General features: G+C 66.4%; 2 protein-coding genes across 3 annotated transcripts; one reads left to right on the top strand and one right to left on the bottom strand.

Annotated features, from left to right (window-relative positions):
- The first annotated feature begins 720 nt into the window (after positions 1–720).
- LOC143165642 (putative D-lactate dehydrogenase, mitochondrial) lies at positions 721–3,707 on the top strand. Its single transcript, XM_076349216.1, has 7 exons — positions 721–783; positions 968–1,080; positions 1,433–1,574; positions 1,687–1,828; positions 2,561–2,797; positions 2,906–3,098; positions 3,529–3,707. Exons 1-7 carry the CDS (start codon positions 721–723, stop codon positions 3,692–3,694), a joined length of 1,056 nt encoding a protein of 351 aa, XP_076205331.1. The 3' UTR covers positions 3,695–3,707.
- A 974-nt stretch (positions 3,708–4,681) lies between these two features.
- On the bottom strand, positions 4,682–11,123 carry BCAR1 (BCAR1 scaffold protein, Cas family member). Of its 2 annotated transcripts, XM_076349415.1 has the most exons (7): positions 11,066–11,123; positions 9,328–10,026; positions 7,852–8,013; positions 7,516–7,620; positions 5,896–7,044; positions 5,577–5,666; positions 4,682–5,213 (listed from the first exon to the last, which is right to left on the bottom strand). In XM_076349415.1, exons 1-7 carry the CDS (start codon positions 11,075–11,077, stop codon positions 4,698–4,700), a joined length of 2,733 nt encoding a protein of 910 aa, XP_076205530.1. In that variant the 5' UTR covers positions 11,078–11,123; the 3' UTR covers positions 4,682–4,697. The 2 variants fall into 2 exon arrangements, with proteins under 2 accessions (XP_076205530.1, XP_076205529.1); XM_076349414.1 differs by lacking the exon at positions 11,066–11,123 and having other exon boundaries at positions 9,328–10,148.
- Positions 11,124–19,281: the final 8,158 nt, after the last annotated feature.

Raw genomic sequence — 19,281 nt, 5'->3', positions numbered from 1 at the left:
CATGAGTCTGGGGGGCATGGGGACACCTGTCTGGGCACAGGGACACCTGGCCGGGAGGCACGGGGACGTGTGGCCTCCCATGAGGTCAGGGACCCCTGTCCAGGTGCGGGGACACGTGGCCGAGTGCAGGGGCAGGGACCAGGCACGGGCACACCTGGCTGGGCTTAGGGACCCCTGGCCAAGGAGGGCAGGAGGCCTGGGGACATGTGGACTCCTCTGGGGACACGGGACCAAGGCAGGGGTGCGTGGGCAGGTGCAGGGACACCTGAGCAGGCACAGGGACACCCGGCTGTACACCAGGCGTGGGGACAGGAGGCCAGGTGTGGGGGCATGTGGACTCCTACGGGGACACCTGGCCGGGGAGGGTGGCACCTGGCCAGGCATGGGGGCACGTGGCCTGGGGTGGGGACACCTGGGTGGGTGTGGGGACACCTGGGTGGACATGTGGGGATAAGGCCGGGTATGGTGACACCTGGTCAGCTGTGGGGACACCTGGCCGGGCATGGGGACTCCCAGCATGGGTGCTGGAGGCACAGGGCCCCCTGGCTGGGAGAGGACCCGTGTCCCAGCCCCACGGCCCCGTCAGCTGGAGCCACCTTAAAGTGACGGTGTCTGCGGCGGGCGGCGGGAGGGGACTGGAAGGGAAGGGCCAGTGGGGCAGGGGGAGGGCAGCGTCCTGATCCTGATCCTGGCCCTGGCCAGGCGCTGGCTGTCCCCACCATGGCTCTGCGGCGGGTGCTGGGGCTGGGGGGGGCCCTGGGGCGACGGAGTTGCTGCTCCAAGGTGGGGCTGCATGAGGGAACGGGGGTAACATGGGGCACGGAAGGACGGGGCGGGGGGGGGGGCACTGAGGGTCCCGGTGTGGCCCTGTGCCCTCGGCTGTGGGTGAGGGTCCCAGGGCCATGGCCCCCAGGCCGGAACATCCCACCCCTGCCCTGACAGGGCCCTCCCCCCCGCCCCCCTGCAGCGCCCGCTTCTCCCCGACTTTGTGGAGGCCCTGAGGGCCATGGTCGGGGGCCCCAACGTCTCCACGGCCATGGCAGTGCGCGAGCAGCACGGCCACGACGAGTCCATGCACACGTGGGTGCCTGGGGCCCGGGACCCCTGGGGGGAAGGGTCTGGGGAGGGGAAGGGTCCTTGGGGGGGAAGGAGTGCTGGGGAGGGGAAGGGTCTGGGGAGGGGAAGGGTTCTGGGGAGGGGAATGGCCATGGGGAAGGGAAGGGGCATAGGGAGGGGAAGGGTCCTGGGGAGGGGAAGGGCAATAGGTAGGGGAAGGGTCTGGACAGGGAAAGCGTCTGTGGAGGGGAAGGGTCATGGGATAGGGAAAGAGTCTGAGGAGGGGAAGGGTCTGGGGATGGGACAGGTCTTGGGAAGGGGAAGGGTCTTGGGGAGGGGGAGGTCCGTGGGGCAGTGGTTCCGCCCTGTCCCCCAGCTGTGCCCCCCCGGACGCCGTGGTGTGGCCCCAGGCAGTGGGGCAGGTGCAGGAGCTGGCGGCACTCTGCTACCGCTGCCGCGTGCCCATGGTGCCCGTCGGCACTGGCACCAGCCTCGAGGGCGGCGTCAATGCCGTGCAGGTACTGGGCCCCCCCCGGCACCCCCCTGGCATCCCCAGCATCCCCTGCCCGGCCCCTGCCAGGGGCTCTTGTTGCCCAGCTGTGCCCAGCCCCTCCGGTTCCCCCGTGCCAGGGCGGCATCTGCTTCGACCTGAGCCGCATGGACACCATCGCAGAGCTGAGCCTTGAGGACTTCTCGGTGGCGGTGGAGCCTGGCGTCACCCGCAAGGCCCTCAATAACCACCTGTGTGGCACCGGGCTCTGGTTCCCCGTTGGTACCGTGGGCGCCAGTGCAGCATCCGGGGCGGCCATGGCGCCAGGGTTGGCGGCACTGGGGGTGCCGGGACGCCTGTGGGGCTGAGGGTGCTGGGAGCACTGGGGGTGCTGGGTGTGCCCGTGTGGCCAAGGGTGCTGCGATCCCAGGGGTGTAGCAGGGGTGCTCATGGGGCTGGGGGTGCCGTGGCCCCAGTAGTGCTGGGGGTGTCATGGCCCCAGGCCTGGTGGGGATGCCCATGGGTTTGATGTGGTCCCAGGGGTTGCTGGGAGCCCATGGGGCTGGGGTGCTGGGGTCCCAGGGGTCCTGAGGTCCCCATGGGGTGCCGTGGCACCAGAGGTGCTGGGGCGGGGTCGGCTTGGGTGTGCCGTGGTCCCAGGGGTGTACTAGGGGTGCCCATGGGGCTGGGGCTGCTGTGGTCCCAGGGGTATTGGGGTCCTCATGGGCTTGGGGATGCTGTCGTCCCAGAGGTCCTGGGGGTGCCCGTGGGTGTGCTGTGTTCCCAAGGATGCTGGGGCTCCCCACTGAGGTGCTGTTGTCCCAGGGGTGTCCATGGGGGAGTGGGTACCATGGTCCCAGGGGTATTGGGGTCCCAGGGGTGCACTGGGGCTGCCACGCGGTGGGGCTCCCAGCGTGCTGGCCGGGCATGGTGCAGGGTCCCATGGGGACGTCGCGTGGCCCCGTCCCCACACCAGCCGCCCGTCCCATCCCCATCCCCGTCCCCTGCCTGCAGACCCCGGGGCGGATGCCTCGCTGTGTGGCATGGTGGCCACGGGCGCCTCAGGCACCATGCGGCCCAACGTGCTCAACCTGCGCATGGTGCTGTCGGATGGGCGCCTGCTCCATACCGCCAGCCCCGGGCGCCAGGCCAGGTGGGAGCCAGGGGACCGGGACAGGCTGGGCGGGGGCCACGCAGGCACCCACTCACTGGCCCCATGCAGGAAGCGGGCGGCCGGCTACGACCTCACTTCACTGACCTGACCAGGGGCACGGGGGTAACATGGGGCACGGAGGGGGGGTGGACAACACACACACACGACTGAGGGCCAGGGGTCCCAGTGTGGCCCTGTGCCCTCAGCTGTGGGTGAGGGTCCCAGGGCCATGGCCCCCAGGCCAGAACATCCCACCCCTGCCCTGACAGGGCCCGCCCCCCTGCAGCGCCCGCTTCTCCCCGACTTTGTGGAGGCCCTGAGGGCCATGGTCGGGGGCCCCAACATCTCCACGGCCATGGCAGCGCACGAGCAGCACGGCCACAACGAGTCCATGCACACGTGGGTGCCTGGGGCCTGGGACCCCTGGGGGCAAGGGTCTGGGGAGGGGAAGGGTCCTGGGGAAGGGAAGGGGCATAGGAGAGGAAGGGGATGGGTCAGGGGGAGGGAAAGGGCAATGGAGAGGGGATGGGTATGGGCAGGGAAAGGTCTGTGGAGGAGAAGGGTCATGGGATAGGGGAAGAGGCTGGGGACGGAAAGGGTCTTGGGGAGGGTGAGGTCCATGGAGCAGCTGTGTGTCCCCCGGACGCCATGGTGTGGCCCCAGGCGGTGGGGCAGGTGCAGGAGCTGGCGGCACTCTGCTACCGCTGCCGCATGCCCATGGTGCCCGTCGGCACCGGCACCGGCCTCAAGGGCAGCATCAATGTCATGCAGGTACCGACAGGGGGGGGCAGATGGCCCCGTGCCATCCCCTGACCCCCCCGTCCCACAGGCGGGCGCTGGCAGCGGGGGGCACCTGCACTGGTGAGCACAGCGTGGGGCTGGGCAAGCAGGCGCTGCTGCTGGAGGAGCTAGGCCAGGAGGGGCTGGACACCCTGCGCCGCATCAAGGCCGCGCTGGACCCCCACAACCTCATGAACCCCGGCAAGGTGCTCTGAGGGGACCCCTGGCACCAGCACCCAGGGGGCGGGGGGATGGCAGCCCCCCAGACTCAGGGCCGGGGTGGCCCTGCTGCCCTGTGCAGCCACCCTCCCTCCTCCCCCAAACACCCCCATGGGCAGGGATCCCCAACCCCCCAATAAACACCTTTGCACCCACACCCTCCATGTGCCATCATGTCTTTTGGGGGGACAGGACACCCCAGCCCCTCCCCAGGGGGTCCCTCCCCACAGCAGGCACTCGCAGACACCCAGGAGCTGGGGGGGTTCTGGGCAAATCTTTATGCTGATGGGGGGCGGGGGGCTGAGTTTCGGGGGGCTGCGACTCCGTAGCTCTGGGAACCAGCGGAAGCTTCCCCTGTGTTCAAAAGGCACCAATTTTGGTTTGCGTTTCGGTTACAGCTGGTAAGGTAGCAGAACCCGAGACATGAGAACGCACAGGTCAGACCCTTCCTGCCCCCAGCCCCCCCATCACCCCTAACCCCCCTGGGGGCCCTTTTCCACAGCCCCCAGCGCACAGGGGGACAGCACATCCCAGCTGCTCCCCAACACAGGCTGTCCTACTGCAAGGAGCAGATTCCACACCATTAAAAGCCACTGGAGACTGCTCAGGAGCAGACCCCCCCCCCCACAAGAGGGGAGCAGCCACACCATCACCCCAAGTTGCCAGGCACATCCCTGTCTCAATTCGACGGGGATCCTGCCTCCCAGCCTAGAACAACTGCCAGTTTTGTACAGAGAGAGGACAGCGGGGAGGGAGTGAGCACGAATCCACCTCTCAGCTTTGCTTCGTCATGGGCACAGCTCTGAAACCCATCCTGGCCTCTGGCCAGAGGGAGGAAGAAGAGGAAGGGGGATGATGGCCACAGCCCCTCATCCCTCTACCAGCAGAGCCCCAGGCCCCTGGTGAGCATGGGAGTCTCTATGTACATGTCCGCTTACACCGGGCAGAGAGGGCTCTCGTGGAGGAGGATGTGTGTCTGGGGACAGCAGCCTGGGGCCATCACATGGCCGCCAGCTGGCCCAGCACCATCCTGAACTGCTGCGTGCTGTTGGCGAGGTCCTTGACACGCTCTACCATGTCCTTAGAGGCGGCGGGAGAAGGGTAGTGGAGGGCGGCTGCCTTGGTGGTCACCACAATCTCTTTGAGCATCTCGCAGAGGAGGTTGCTGTAGTGCATCACCTTGTGCTGGACGTCCTGGGCCTTGGCCTGGCGGGACAGCGTGTCCCCAATGAAGACGAGCTTGTGGGCGCTGAGGATGACAAACTTGCTGTGGGCCACGAAGATCTTGGGGGGTTGGTTGGTGCTGACGGCGGTGAAGAAGGCGTCGATGGCGTTGGTGAGCGTGGTGAGGTTGGCCTCGCACTGCTCCAGGTAGAAGAGGAGGAGCTGGCGGTCGGCGGGACACAGGGCCCCGCCGCCCCGCGCCGGGCCGTAGTGCTGGGGGGGGCTCCAGTTGGACAAGTCGTTGTCGATGGGGCGCGTCACCTCCTGCTCCAGCCGCTCAAACTGCTTCAGCTGCGGGAGGGACGGGCGTGAAGCAGGATGGCCATCAAGCCAGCACCAGCTCCCCTCCCTGGGGCCACCAGCACGGGTAGCCATGGCCACCAGCCCCGGGTGACAGCTGTGCCCCGGGGAAAACAAGCAAGGGACAGTGCCAGCCCCAGGACAGCCATGCCAGGCTCCTCTCCAGGAGCAAGGCGCTGATACCCCTCTCCACTGGCATGGGAGGTGAGCCAGAACCCACCACGGGGACAGCCACACCAGAGGGGGCCGTGGTCCAGACCAGCGGCAGGGAGTACAAGGGGAGTAGGAGCCAAAACCCTGCTGCCCGCCCCAAGAGCTGTGCCCAGCAGCACCCACCCACCCCAGCTCCGTTACCTGCTGGTGCTCCAGCTGGTCCTTGCTCTGCCGGATGATGTTGCCTTTCTCCAGCAGCTCCTTCTGGGTCTTCTCGAACTCCTCCTTGCCCTACAGGGAAGGAAGGGGCGTGACATGGGGGTCAACAACACCAGCCTTGCCGGGAGCGAGCCCCCGCCTGCCCTGGAACACCCCTGGTCCCCGCAGTCCTCAAGCCAGAGGGTAAAAGCAAGGCGTGGGTAGCAGAAGCACCACCAGCAGAGCTGTCCGATGCCCCTGTGCCGGGGAGCCACCGGCACAAAACCCACCCATGGGGAGCAGCCCCCCTGCCCACGCCCACCTGGAGATGGACGTAGTCGTAATCCTCCATCCAGCCGCTCTCGCTGTTCTCGTAGGGCCCGTCGGGCGACTCCTGGGCCAGCAGCTTGGGCGGGGAGGGCAGGGGCCGCGACTGGATGCTGCTGGCCTTGTCGGAGGGGTGAGGGGGCCCGTGGCCACCACTCTCCGCCGCCGGCTTTGTCCGTTTGAAGAGGAGGGAGGCATTGCCGTGCAGGAAGGAGGCCAACTGCTTGGTGTCATCGGGGACGCCGCGCGAGTGCATGACGAAGTGCTCCAAGTCATCCATGCCCGGCTTGCCGCCGGCCAGGGCGCTCGGGGCCCAGTGGCAAGCATCCAGCGCTTGGCCGTGCCGTGCGAGAGCCTGGTAGACCTCCTCCATCTTCTGCAGCTGCTTGCTGAGCTTGGCATAGAGGGAACGGTCGGAGGCCTGGGCAGCATTGCCCACCGCCCCCCGGGCAAACTCCAGCAGGTCCCGGAGGGCCGTCCGGACGCCCTCGGCTGCCCCGCGGATGCTGGTGGCATTGGCCTCCATGTGCTCGGGGCTGCGCCAGTTGGCGCTGATGAAGGACATGAGGTAGGAGACGGCGCCGCCAACGCCGTGCTGGAGCTTGGCCAGCGTCTCCATGGCGGCATCCAAGTCCAGGGAGAACTCCTTGCCGGCTCCCTTGGACGGCTCCTTCACAGGCACCACGTCCAGCGAGGATGTGGAGGTGTTGCTGCGGGTGCTGCCCGTGCTGGAGGCCGAGAGGCGTTTGGCGTCGGCGCCCTTGGCCTCGCGGTCCACTTGCGGCGGGACGTCATAGATGTACTCGCCCTCTGTGTCCAGGGAGCCCTTGCTGGGGGCGTGCAGGTCCCGGGGCACGTCATACACCTCCTGGGAGGGGAACGCTGACCCTCCCAGCTTCTTGAGGCTGGGGGGCACGTCGTAGATCTCGTGGGAGAGCGGTGGCTCGGGGGCACCTTTCCCGGCTGCTGGCGGCACGTCGTAGACATCCTCCGGCAAGTAGGGCTCCTGCTGGGCCAGGATGAGGGGGTGGCGGGAGGGGTCAAAGGCTTTCTGCTTGGCAAAGGCTGGGGGCACATCATAGGTCTCCTCCCGCGCTGGACCATCGGGCACGTCCTTGCTCACCGAGGGGGGGACGTCATACACCTGCAAGGGCAACGGCAGGTACTGTCAGCGTCGCCAGGAGAGCCAGCCCAGGCCACGCGTGGATGCGCAGGCGGGCTGCGCCGTGCTGCCAGGCACATAAGCGCCAGCCCCAGTTGCACAAGATGGTGCTGGGCATGCACCAGGACAGAGCCGTGCACCCTATGGGCACCCCTGTTCCCGGGGAGGCTGGCACAGCCCTGCTGCAGCACCCCCAGCCTCCCGCACCCCCTTTGGGGTGGGAATCACAAAATCCTAGAGCAGCCCAGGTTGGAAGGGACCTCGGAAGATCATCTGGTCCAAGCTCATCCCCAAATGAGATCATCTAGCACCCTGTCCCCTCGCATCTTGAAGGCCTCCAGTGCCAGGGACGCCACCACATCCCTGGGGAGGTTGTTCCAGTGAATGATTGTTCCCATTGTAAAATGTGTCTTGCTTATATGGAGAAGCTGGGAGCTTCCCAGCAGCACTTACAGTTTGGTGCAGGTTCTTCTCCACGCTGGGAGGCACGTCGTAGATCTCCTGCCCTGGGTCCTGCCCGTTGGGACCCTTCACTGCCATGGGGGGGGTGTCGTAGACCTGGAGGGGAGGGGACAGGATGGCGTGTCAGGGATAGTGCAGGCACCCACCTCCTCCCAGGGACCGGATGGGAAGGATGAAGGCACCAGAAGAAGCCCCGAGGCCCATAACGCGCCCAGCTTTGGGTGTAATTTGCCCAGGTTTGGATCCCAGGCTGTGCCAGAGCATCTCCCACACCAGGGGATGGAGCCAGCAACACTCCCACACCCCCCCACCCCCAACCAGCCTCACCTCCTGGCTGAACTGGCTCGGGACCCCCCCTCGGACAGGTGGCACGTCGTAGATCTCCTGTGAGCCCGCAGAGAGGAGGTGGCGAGGGAAATCGTACTCATCCTGCTCGCCCTTGGGGGAGTCGTAGACATACACTTGCCCCACCCGGGTGGGCACGAGCACCTGGCAAGAGGGAAAGGGCAGAAGTGGGCACTGCCGAGCATCCCCAGCCTGCCCCCCACCCTGCATCAGGCCCCCCCCCCCCCCAAAACCCAGCAATGGGGCTGGAGAGAGGATGGGTGCCGGATCCTGTACCAGACCGTCTGGCACCGGGCAAAACAGTGCCCACAGGAGGGCGCTCCCCAGCCGGGCACGCACACTCCTCACGGCGATGCTGGGGACGGGGGATGATATCACCGGTTATTTATAGCGGCGAGCCTCGGCGAGAGACAAAGCCCAGCCGGCACGGCCGCGGCGTGCAGAAGGGAACGGCTGATTCGGGCACCGAGCCGCGGGCAGGGATCTGCCAACGCCTGCAGGGCATTGGCAGATCCCTGCCCGCGACTCAGTGCCCACCTTGCCATACCGTGGGGACATGAGAGTGGCAAATAACCAAACCCAGAGGGTCGTGGCACCCTGCCCAGCCAGTGCCAGGGGGCAAGAAGGGCTGAGCAACCAGCAGAGGTGCCAGCCTGGTCCTCCCCTTTTAGGATGCTCCCCGCACCCTGGCTGTGATTTGGCAGCATCCCCCCCACCCCGGCCCTCACCAGCTGTTTCCCAGGGGCATGAGTCAGGGTAGCCTTCCTGGAAAATGCGATGCCGAAGGTGCCTTGCTCCTCTTTCCCCGGGATGACATGCCAGGGAAGTGGCAGAGCTGGGAGGAGCCCAGTGTCCGGGATGTAGCCGTTAGGCTGCCCCGGACAGGGCCACCACACCAGGATCCCCACGTTGGGGACAGACTGGTGGCTCATCCTTGCCTCACCGGCAAACCCAACCAGCAAGTGCTGGCAGGCTCCCTGGCATGGCCGGGACACGCTGGCACCGGCTGCCTGCCCCTGCCTGCGCTCCCAGGAGGGAGGAAACATCTCAGCACTGCGCCGGGTACCTCCATAGCTGCAGGGTCCGGCCAAGGGGCATCTCTAAGCGGCTCTTGCGTTACCAGCACTCTGTGCCCACCCCAGGCACGGCTGCCGTGCCCTCGGTGACACCAGCAGAGCCCACGCGAGAGACTAAGAGGACCCGAGTGCCAAACGCTGCACCAGCCCTGAGCTGGGTAGCCCACACCAACCGGGGCACCTCAGCCACCGCAGGGAACACCCCCCTCGGCCTGCCTGCTCCTGCCAGCGGTGTGGGGAAGGATGTCCACGCGCCCCCCGCGATGGGCGCAAGGACTTCCTGCTCCAAGAGACAGTGGCGGGCAGATAAGCCCGAGCCCCACAGCCCTGGCACCATGGACCCCGCAACTGCGCCGCCACCCCTCCAGGACCCCCATCCTACCTTTCCCTGGGGCTTGTGCCCTTCCCAGCTCCTCATATCCAATGACGGGGGCACCTGGTAGATGTCTTGAGCCTGACCGGCCGAGGGAGGAACCTGGTAGACGTCCTGAGGGGGGCTGGCAGAGCCCCCGGGGTACGCCTCCGCCGCTTGGCTCAGGGAGGGGGGCACCTGGTAAATCTCCTGGCCGGGGCTGGGGAAGGCGTGGGGAGGTGTCTGCTTCGGGTAGGCGGGCGGCTGCTTAGCCGGGGCAGGTGGAAACTGTCCGGTGGGCGCCGAGCCCGGGTAGAGACCCTGCTGTCCCTTGCTGGGGACCGGCATCAGGTAGACGTTGTCCCCTTGGGGGGCGTAAGCAGGGTGCATGGGTGTGTACTGCGAGGCAGGCGACAGTGAGGTGTAACCCCCTTGGTGGTGGTAAGGCAGAGCCGGCTGGGGCACCGGCGGCTGTGGCGGCGCCTGCCCCTGCGCCGGGCTGGGCGCTTGCTGCTGCTGCTGCTGCTGCTGCTTCTTGTCGTACATTCCCACCAGGATCTTGAGGCGGTTCCCGGGGACGATGCCCTGACGGCCGTGGAGCGAGCAGAGCCACCAGCCATCCAGCCCCTGCGTGTTGCGTTCCAGCACCGTCATGATGTCGCCCTTGCGGAAGGAGAGCTCGTCCGGGGACTCGGCCACGTTGTCGTACAGCGCCTTGGCCAGCACGTTCTGCAAGAGAGCCCCGCGCCGGGGCGGTGAGCCGGGCCCCGCCGGCTGGTGGGGAGTCATCCCAGCAGACGACAGTGCCCAGCGCCGGGACGCAGCCCCGCGGGCTTTGCTGAGCAGGGCCCACCGGCTGGATCTCCCCTCTCCAGCCACCTTCTTCCTTCCCCGCTGGAGTTCAACCCATCCTTCCCGGAGGTGGTGCTAGGAAGGGGCCGGGCCCTTCCGCCTCCCCGGTTTCGGGGGGATCTCCTCTGCCTTTCCCTCCCCTTCCCGCCGCCGCCGGGGAGGAAGTGCCAGGGCGGTGAGTCAGCCGTAGCCGTAGCGTAGCCATCCCCACGCCGGCCGCCGCTGGGCCCAGGCCCCTTCCGGCCCTCGGTGCCAGCCGTCCCCACGGCAGACGCGGGCTCTGTCACGACGTCTCGCCCGGGCCACGGCACGGAGGCACCTGCCGGAGCTCTGGGGCCTCCGCCGGGACCTACCGGTGCCCGCGGCGGCGGCGGGACAGGCCGCAGCCTGCTGCGGGCTCCCGCCACCGCCCGGGACGGCGGGACCGGACCCGCCGGCTCTCCCGCCTCCCCACAGCGGCCGGGCGGGGAGGCTTCGGCTGCCTGCTGCCGACGGGTTTCCCCGCCTGCTGCCGGCGCCCTCCCCGCCTGGCAGGGAGACCGCGGCCTGGGGAGGCCTGTGGCCCCGGTGGGGTCTCCCCGAGGGCCCCCGAGCGCCGTCGCCCGGCCGGGCAGGAGGGTCGTGGGGCAAGGCCTCGCCGCCGGCACGGCGGGGCTGGGCCAAGGTCACGCGAGGGGGCTCGGCCGCCCCGGGGGGGGGGGGGCCCTGCCCGGGCTCGGGGGGCCGAGCTGCGGCCTTCCTCCCCCTCCCCCTCCGCACCGGGGCAAGGGCCGGGGGGGACGCCCCGTGAGCCGTTACCCCGGGGCCCCGCGCCCCGCCGGGGGCGGGCACGCGTGTCCCCTGTCCCCACGCGCGTCCCCGGGCCCCACGGGAAGGTTCCCCCCCCGGCCGGCCCCCGCCCGCGGCGGCCGCTCACCAGGTAGTTCATCTTCCCGCGGGGCTGCTCCGGCCCTAGCGCCGGTCGGCCGGGGGCCGGGGCCGGGCCGGGGGCGGTGGGGCGGGCGGGCGGCGCGGTGGCGGCAGCGGCGGCGGCGGCGTAGGGATCATTATAGCGCGGTGCCCGCCCGGGCCCGGCGGCCCCGCCCGCCCCCATTGGCTGCGCCCGCCCGGCGGGGGGCGGTGCTCCGCCGGGGCGGGGCGGGGCCGGGCCGGGGCCGGGGCGGGGCCGGGGCCGGGGGGGCGGGCACCGGCAGCGGGGCGGGGGGGGAGGACGGGCACCGGCAGCGGCAGCGGGGGTGCGGCGGGGGTGCAAAGGGCGTGCAAAGGGCAACGGGGGTGCAGTGGGCGTGCAAAGGGCGTGCAAAGGGTAACGGGGGTGCAAAGGGCGTGCAAAGTGTGTGCAGAGGGTAACGGGGGTGCAGTGGGCGTGCAAAGGGCGTGCAAAGGGTAACGGGGGTGCAAAGGGCGTGCAGAGAGTAATGGGGGTGCAGTGGGCGTGCAAAGGGCGTGCAAAGGGTAACGGGGGTGCAAAGGGCGTGCAGAGAGTAATGGGGGTGCAGTGGGCGTGCAAAGGGCATGCAAAGGGTAACGGGGGTGCAAAGGGCGTGCAGAGAGTAATGGGGGTGCAGTGGGCGTGCAAAGGGCGTGCAAAGGGTAACGGGGGTGCAAAGGGCGTGCAGAGAGTAATGGGGGTGCAGTGGGCATGCAAAGGGCGTGCAAAGGGTAATGGGGGTGCAGCGGGGCTGCAGAGGGTAATGGGGGTGCAGCGGGGGTGCAAAGGGTGAACAGGGTGTAACAGGTGTGCAAAGGGTGTGTAACGGGTGTGTAATGGGTGTGCAAAGGGTAATGGGGTGCAACGGGGGTGCAAAGCATGCAAAGGCTAACAGGGGTGCAAAAGGAACTGCAGAGGGTAACAGGTGTGCAACAGCTGTGCAAAGGGTAACGGGGGTGCAACAGGGGTGCAATGGGGGTGCAAAGGGTAATGAGTGTGCAAAGAGTGTGCAAGGGGCACGGGGAGGGGGAGTACTGGGGTGTATTTGGTGTCTAACAGAGGTATCGGGGGGGGGGGGTGCACCGGGGGCATAACAGGGGTAAGTGGGCATCTGATGGGTGTGGAACAGGGGTGCAGTGGGGGTGTTGTAGGTGTGTAACGGGCAGGGGGTGCAACAGGAGTGTTACAGGGGTGTAATGGGCAGGGGGGTGTAATGGGGGGGTTACAGGGGTGTAATGGGGCATTACAGGGGTGTAGCTGGCAGGGGCGTGCATTACAGGCGTGTAATGGGCTTTGGGCACATGCATGTGTGTGTAACGGGTGTGTAGCAGGGGGAGGTGTGTATGAAAAGCATGCAACAGGCGTGTGTGCAACAGGCGTGCAGCGGGTGTGTAACGGGGGTGTTCTGGGCAGGTTATGGGTGTGTAATGGGCGGGGGGTTCAAGGGGGGGTGTATAAGGGGCAGGTAATGGTGGGTGCAGGTGCAATGGCTGTACAAGGGGGGGGTGTAACGGGTGTGTAAGGGGGGAGTGTGCAACGGGTGTATGAGGCAGGGGGTGTATGAGAGATGTGTAAGGCGGGGGGGGCGATGACTGCAATGGCAGGGGGGTGCAAGGGCAGCTCACACCAGGGCGGGGTGTGGACACAGCGGGGGTGGCACACGCGGGGGGGCAGCGGCGTTGCTCCCCCCGCAGCCCCCCGCTGTCCCCAGCTCGGGGGGGGGGTGTCACCCCAGTCCCACCTGGGGGTGGCATCAGAAATGAACCCCTTGGGTTTAAACCTTTCTCCCCTCTCGTTTGTTTTCCCACGGCTGCACGTCCCGTGCCAGCCCAGGCGCTGCTCCGGGGCGGTGGCAAATCATGGCACACCACGGCACACACGGCACACCATGGCAGCCAGCATGCTGCCCGCCCAGCCTGTTCCAACAGCCCGGCCACGTGGCCTGCAGGCGCCCCGGCAAGCCTGGGCTTGACGCCGCCGCACGCTGAGCCGCAAGTCCCTGCCTGCAGCTCCGGTGCTGCCGGCATCTGCACGGAGCTGGGAGCAGGCTGGGAGGGCGGCTGCGGGGCTCCCCGCGAGCTGGGAGCTCGTGGGAGGCACGTGTGCGAGTTGCACAGATGTGCGGGCTGCAGGATGTGCGAGCTGCATGGGCATGCGCGAGCTGCAGGACATGTGCAAGCTGCATGGGCACGCGCGAGCTGCAAGACGTGGTAAGCTGCATGGGCCTGCATGATCTACCAGACGTGCAAGCTGCATGGGTGTGCATGAGCTGCAGGAGAAGTGTGAGCTGCATGGAGGCACACGACCTGCGGGACGTGCACAAGCTGCAAGGGACGTGCATGAGCCGCGCAGATGTGCACGAGTTGCACGGACGCGTAGGCTGCTCACCGAGCAAGCGTGGCCCGGTGCGGCAGCATGCCAGAGCCGGGTGTGTGCAGGCAGTGGGGAGCACGGGGCTGCGCGTGAGCATGGACAGAGCAGACAGGATGTGGGGGTGCCCAGCGAGCGTGCAGAGCACGCGCACATGCAGGGAGCACGCGAAGGGTGCCCAGGGCCACATGGGCACACGTGCGAGCGGGCAGCAAGCGAGTCTGCGTGAGAGCCGCGGGGCTGGCGAGCAAGCGGCGCTTGCCAAGGCAGGCCAGGAATGTACCTCTGCCCGTGCACATGCCTCCCGGCCCGCGTTCCCCCGCCATGGCATTTCCTCTCGCCCACGCTCACCCTCAGGGGTTACCTTTGGGCCACGCCGGCGTGCGGCGGCAGAGTCGAGGCCAGATTGCAAACATGTGCCCTTCCCCAAAAAGCAGGGCTTGTTCGGCTCCCTGAGAACCACCACCACTGTCCCCCGGCACCGTCAACCTCCCTGCACTGTCCCCTGCTCGGAAGCAGGTTCCCCTGTGCGTTGCTGGCGGAGGGGGAAACTGAGGCATAGCCAAGGGTAGGAGATATCTGGCAGCAGGGACTGCGGTCGCGCCCGCAAACCACAGCCACCCCGGAAGGTACAGCCAGAAGACCGCAGTTTCCTCTTGCTGGTGGCAGCGGTGACAGCGTAGGGGCTGAGCCCCGCAGGTATTCCCAGGACAGGCTCCGAGCTCCCTGGCCCCTCTCCCGCCACCACAGCCGACCCCACGAGGCCACAGTGTGTTTGCTTCGGAGACCCTGAGCCCTGCGAGGGCCCGCGTGGCCGGCAGCAAGGGTCTCTCCTGGGATCCCCGGAGCGCCCCCGGGGTGAACCTGCCACCACACGGCTTCGGGCAGGCGCTGAGGGGCCGCGAGCTCCCCGCTTTGGTACTTAAAAGCAGCAGGGATTTTATTTTTCCCCCTCCCTGTGGCGATGCTGAGATCAAAGCATCTCCTGTCGATAACTCGATCCCAGCCATTTTTGGTGCATCGGAGCCAAAATCGCTGCTTGCATCTGCTGAGCACCCTGAGCTGGCAATGGCTCCTGCGCCCCCCCCCCTTGCTTCCGCAGCCAAGCGCCTGGGGGGTGACAGGCACTGACAGGTCTCCCTTTGGCTTCTCCCACCTCTAAGAAAATGAAATGCCAAAAAGAAGATCAAAAGTGGAGCGTTACGGGGGCCCTGCAGCGCTGGGGATGCTTGGAGCTGGGGTGGTGCAGCCGAAGCATCCCCGTGCCACTGGCGTTGGGGTATGGCAAAGGCCCCACTGGTCCCGCACTGTGGCTCTTCACCAGCTCCGGCGGATGCGGGGCTGGGTTTCGGGATGGATGCTGCTCGGGATGCAGGTTGCCCCAGCAACGGTTGCTATGGAAAACACTTTGTTGGTGAAATTTCCAGCCATATTCATGTGTCCGTCATTGTCTTCGGGAGAGTCCCCCTGTGTCCGGCGAGCCAGGCACGGCCAGCTCTGCACCGGGCAGGCTGCCGCCACGTCTGCGGGGGACTGTCTGTGCCGGGCCCAGCTGTTCCCAGCTTTTCCTGCTGGGTGCTGGCATGGGAAGGTGTCGGAGGACCCCAAATGGAGGGTTCGGGGGAGCACGACGGGTGTGCATGGGCCCAGGGGAGCAGGCTGTGCTGTGCCATGCCGTGCCATGTTAATTGGCTAATCGCCGATTAACGCCCTGTTGGCCCAGCCATGCCGTAACCATCGGACGGGATGCGTTTCGGTGAACCCACGCCGGGGCACAGCTCCAGGACAGCGGGACATCCCGGGAAAGGGGGTGGCACTGGGACACTTGCAGGGCTGGAGCCATCCCCAGCGGGGACCAGCAGCTCTGGACGGGGCTGCCTGCTCCTGCCCGCAGCACCTGCCCGCGGCCCCGCCAGGTCCGTGCTTCGGAAAGCTGCCTCCCGCCTCCTGGAGCAGCAATAGGATTACATGGGACTGAGTCGCCTAGCAATGAATGGAGAAATAAATCCCGTAAGGCAGGACGGGATTTATTAGACTTCAATATTCTGGAAATAATGAGGACATTTCTCTTGGCTTGTAATATCACGGGACCCAACAGGATCACAACAAGGATTTATCCCCATGCCTTTCCGTGGCGCTGGGTCGGTTTTCAGCTGCGGAGAGGAGACGGTGGGGGAGACTGCTCGCCTTTCCGGAGCGCGGGATGGTGGGGCATCCCCTTCGCCTCCAGAAAAGCCGAGGTGGAGCACGGGCCTCGGGCAGCCCCAACAGTAGCAGCTCTGTTCATCTCCTCATTCATCCCCCCGGCGAGGGCTGGTGCTGATCCTCGCCCCCGGCTGGGGCTCGCTGCTGGGAGCGGGAAGGGCTGGCTGCGCCACCGCCGCTGGCTGAACCTCAAATGCCAGTGCCGGCACCCACCATCGGCACGAGGATGCCTGGGGTGGGGACCCTCGCTCGGATGGGGTGGGAGACCCGCGAGCCGCCCTGTTACTCCCCGTTAGATCCATACCACCGCAGCCAGAAACCCCACTGCACTGCCGGGTGGGACATTGCTGTGAGGAAAAGAGGTGGGGGAGGCTGAAAACAGCAGCTTGGAGAAGAGGATGCGGTGCCCCCAGCATCACCTCCCGGGCAGCAGCTCTTCCCGGCCCCGGTCCCCACGGGGAACTGCTGCCCCGGCTGCGGGGAGATGCCTGCCGGGGCCAGCCCCGCGTTCTGCTCCCTCCTTTTCTCGCCTGCCAGCTGCAGCACGGCACACCGTCACACATTGTCCCACGGTGGCTCGGCTGGCCCGAATCCCATCATGGTCCTTGGGATGGTCCGGAGGGGGCCCACGGGATGCACCCCCCGGGCAGCCATCTCTCAACCTCCTCCCATGTCGAGAGCCGGACATTTATTCCCGCATCCCTATCACCGAAACAGCTTTAAATGCACGACGTTACCTCCCCGTCCGTGATTCCCGCAGCCCCGTAAAAGCCTCCCCTGGGCAGCCTCCCCAAACCCCGCCAAACAGCTCAATAAGGGTGGGTGTGGGTTGGACGCAGACGGTTTTGCCGCGGCTCTGGAACGTGGCCGCTGCAGCAGAAGCCCCGACCGTCGGGGCACACAGACACAATCGCTGCCTTGTTCGGGGCCCAGCCACACAAGGGGCCCCTTCAGGCGGCCGGGGAAGGGGGAGCTCCTCAGGGTGAGGTGATGCTCGGGCCACGAGGGACTCCTTGCAGGGCCAAAATTATCCCGAGCAAATGCCCTGGGTGGGTCCCGACCTACGGAGGACACGTGAGCTTCCCGGAGAAGACGGCTCAAGGTGGGGACGTCTTGAAAGAGGGATCGCATCTCCTGGGAGCTTTGTTCCCTCCAGAAAGCTCAGGGCTGGCGGGGATGCCGAGGGTTGGCGGGTACCGGGGCCACCCCCCTTCGTGGGAAGGCGGCCGGGCGATGGAAATAGCAAGCGGAGCAGGGTTTGGGCTTTTTTTTTTTTCCTTCCTAAGCAGCCAAGCTGTGTTTTCTGGAGACCTGTAAATCACTCCTCGTCTTCAGGAAAGAGAGGCGAGGAATACATGATCCAACCAAGCAAAAACGCGGGACGCTTGGGAGCGTGCGCGGAGGAAGCCAGGAATCAGCCCCAGGCTGGAGGCTGCCACCCGACCGTCCCCCTGAGCCTGTCCCAGCTTGCCGGGCCGGGAGCTGGCACCGCAGTCCGGCATCCTCCGAGCCAAGCCAGGCACGCCATGCTGCCGCGAGCTGGGGAGCCGAGTGGAGAGGGGAGCCGAGGCTCTCAGCCACCGCCACTAAACCACACTTTTCCAGCAGGTCAAGTTGCTTCCAAGATTTCAAAATTTTCCACGTTTGCTCAGCTGAAGGGAAGGAAAAAACCCCAGAGAAGAGAGGCCGGAGCGCTTTTGGAGAGCAGTGCTGGGCTGGCAGGCAGGATCCCTTATGCTGGGGTCACCGATTTTCCCAATTTACCAGCATGCCAGTGGAGGCTGCACTGGCTAGATCCCACTAACACACACACACCATTAGCGTGCGTGTAAATCCAAAGCCATCCTCCCGAGCCGTCCAGAGCCTGAGGCTGCTGCAGAGCTCTCTCTGGACACAGCCTGGAGCTCTTTAAGGCTTCTAAGAGCAGGGCTGGGTTTGGTGCCTCTGGCCTTTGGGATCTCCAAAGGTTCCCCTGTTGCATTTCCCTTCAGCTCTTGTTTATAACACAACACACAGGATTATCTTCCATTTCTAGACCCCAAGATGCTGTCGAGCTGCAGGAGCAGAATGAGGCCTAAAATGCAGCCGCATCAGAGGCCCGACACGGCAGGCAGCACCCAGCAGCAGCCGGGATGCCTGTGCCGCTGCGAGGATTTCAGTTGGCAGCCCCTGGGGAGCCAGATGCCGCAGGGACCCAACCTGTGCTGGGGTGACACGACCCTTCCCCACCTCCGTCCAGTGTGCGAGGACCCAGGACTGCAGTCGTGGGGTGCTACAGGGCAGAGAAGATCCCCAATATCCCCTCCTCTCCTCCTCAGCCCCCGCAGAGCAAAGTACAGCAAAAGGCAAATCGTTTCCCCTGCTGCCTGCTCAGCGCTTACAGCCGGCCCAGCCCTCCAGCCCCGCTTGCGGCCGCCCTGGCTGAGCTGCTGCCTGTGCGTTTCGCCATCAGCGAGGATCTGCTGCGCAACACGCCCAGCTTGTGTTGGGGTCCCTGCTGGGAGTGACCCTGCGAGCAGGGCAGGAGCCGGCTGGCTCCCCAGCCCAGCACACGGGGAGGAGAGAGGAGGCCAGAGGTGGTCCTGCGCCACCCTAAGCAGGCCAGCGGCCCGGCTACCGGAGCAGCACCTGCCTTACACCGCAGCCCCCTCCAAGGTCCAGCCCGGCAACCGGGGCTGCTCGCTGCCAGCCAGGAGTCCCGAGCTGAAACCTCCCCGCAACGGTGCGCTGGACGGGGACTCCGGTTGTTTTTGCAAACAAAACCAAAGCGGCAACTGGCTTGGAAGCATTTGGAGATGAAAACATGTCATCACCCCCGTTGTTTTGTTTCTGTCCAATTTCAGGCTTGTTTAAGCAGGTCCATAGCAGCTGATTCTGTACATAACAGGGCTCCAAAGGCTGCAGCTCCCCCCGAGCACGTGGTGTTTTGTTCTCATCTATCCCGCAACGCGGCCACAGAGCAAGGGCTGACTCAGCAGCTGACACGTGAACCCAAAGCTGAGACCACGCTCAGAGCCGCTGGCAAGGGGCCAGCGGCGGCATCGCTCACCCTGTTAGCAGGAAGGATGGGGCTTGTGCCGCTTCCCCCCTGGCATAGCGCCGGCACGGGCTGCCCCACCAAATGGGCTCAGAGCATCCCGCGGGGCAAGGCCGGTGAGCACCTCTGCTCCGAGGACGTGCACGGGCCAAACGTTGGGAGCTGCTGAACGCAGCCAGCCAGAGCAGAAGGGATGGCCGAGATGACGGTCCGTTGCTGGCCTCCAGCTCCGGCCGCTTGCTCCACGCCCAGGCGCCTCGCTCTGCCCTGCCAGGCAGCTTCACTTGCTGAACGTCCCTGCACGGCCAGGCCTTGGGTGGGTTTCCTTACTCCTGCAGCACTGCTACAGGAGGACTACGCTGCCCCCATCTCCCCCCAGTTCTGGATTTAATCCCACCGCCAGCCCCAGCACTGCAGAGGGAAAGCGATCCAAGCACTTGCTCTGACCCTCAGGCTGCTATCGAGGCAGACACTGGCCACCTCCGAGCATGGATTTTCACGATCGCAGTCAGACACTCGTTACTGTATGTGACCCTTAATTTCTTTGTCCTCTGCTTCCCGCACGAACCACGCTACCAGCATGCAAGAG

The sequence above is a fragment of the Aptenodytes patagonicus genome, chromosome 11 (genome assembly GCF_965638725.1).
Source record: "Aptenodytes patagonicus chromosome 11, bAptPat1.pri.cur, whole genome shotgun sequence".
Taxonomy (NCBI): domain Eukaryota; kingdom Metazoa; phylum Chordata; class Aves; order Sphenisciformes; family Spheniscidae; genus Aptenodytes; species Aptenodytes patagonicus.
This window is presented reverse-complemented; position numbering and strand designations above follow the sequence as displayed.

Excerpts from the sequence above, each read along its gene's own strand:
- LOC143165642 (XM_076349216.1), top strand. The coding sequence starts at position 721 with ATGGCTCTGCGGCGGGTGCTGGGGCTGGGGGGGGCCCTGGGGCGACGG. Across the intron at positions 1,081-1,432 it reads CACGACGAGTCCATGCACAC|CTGTGCCCCCCCGGACGCCG; the intron begins GTGGGTGCCTGG and ends CCTGTCCCCCAG. Across the intron at positions 3,099-3,528 it reads CACAACGAGTCCATGCACAC|GCGGGCGCTGGCAGCGGGGG; the intron begins GTGGGTGCCTGG and ends CCCGTCCCACAG.
- BCAR1 (XM_076349414.1), bottom strand. The coding sequence starts at position 10,086 with ATGACTCCCCACCAGCCGGCGGGGCCCGGCTCACCGCCCCGGCGCGGG. Across the intron at positions 5,667-5,895 it reads ACGACTACGTCCATCTCCAG|GGCAAGGAGGAGTTCGAGAA; the intron begins GTGGGCGTGGGC and ends CCTTCCCTGTAG. Across the intron at positions 5,214-5,576 it reads ACCAGCTGGAGCACCAGCAG|CTGAAGCAGTTTGAGCGGCT; the intron begins GTAACGGAGCTG and ends TCCCTCCCGCAG.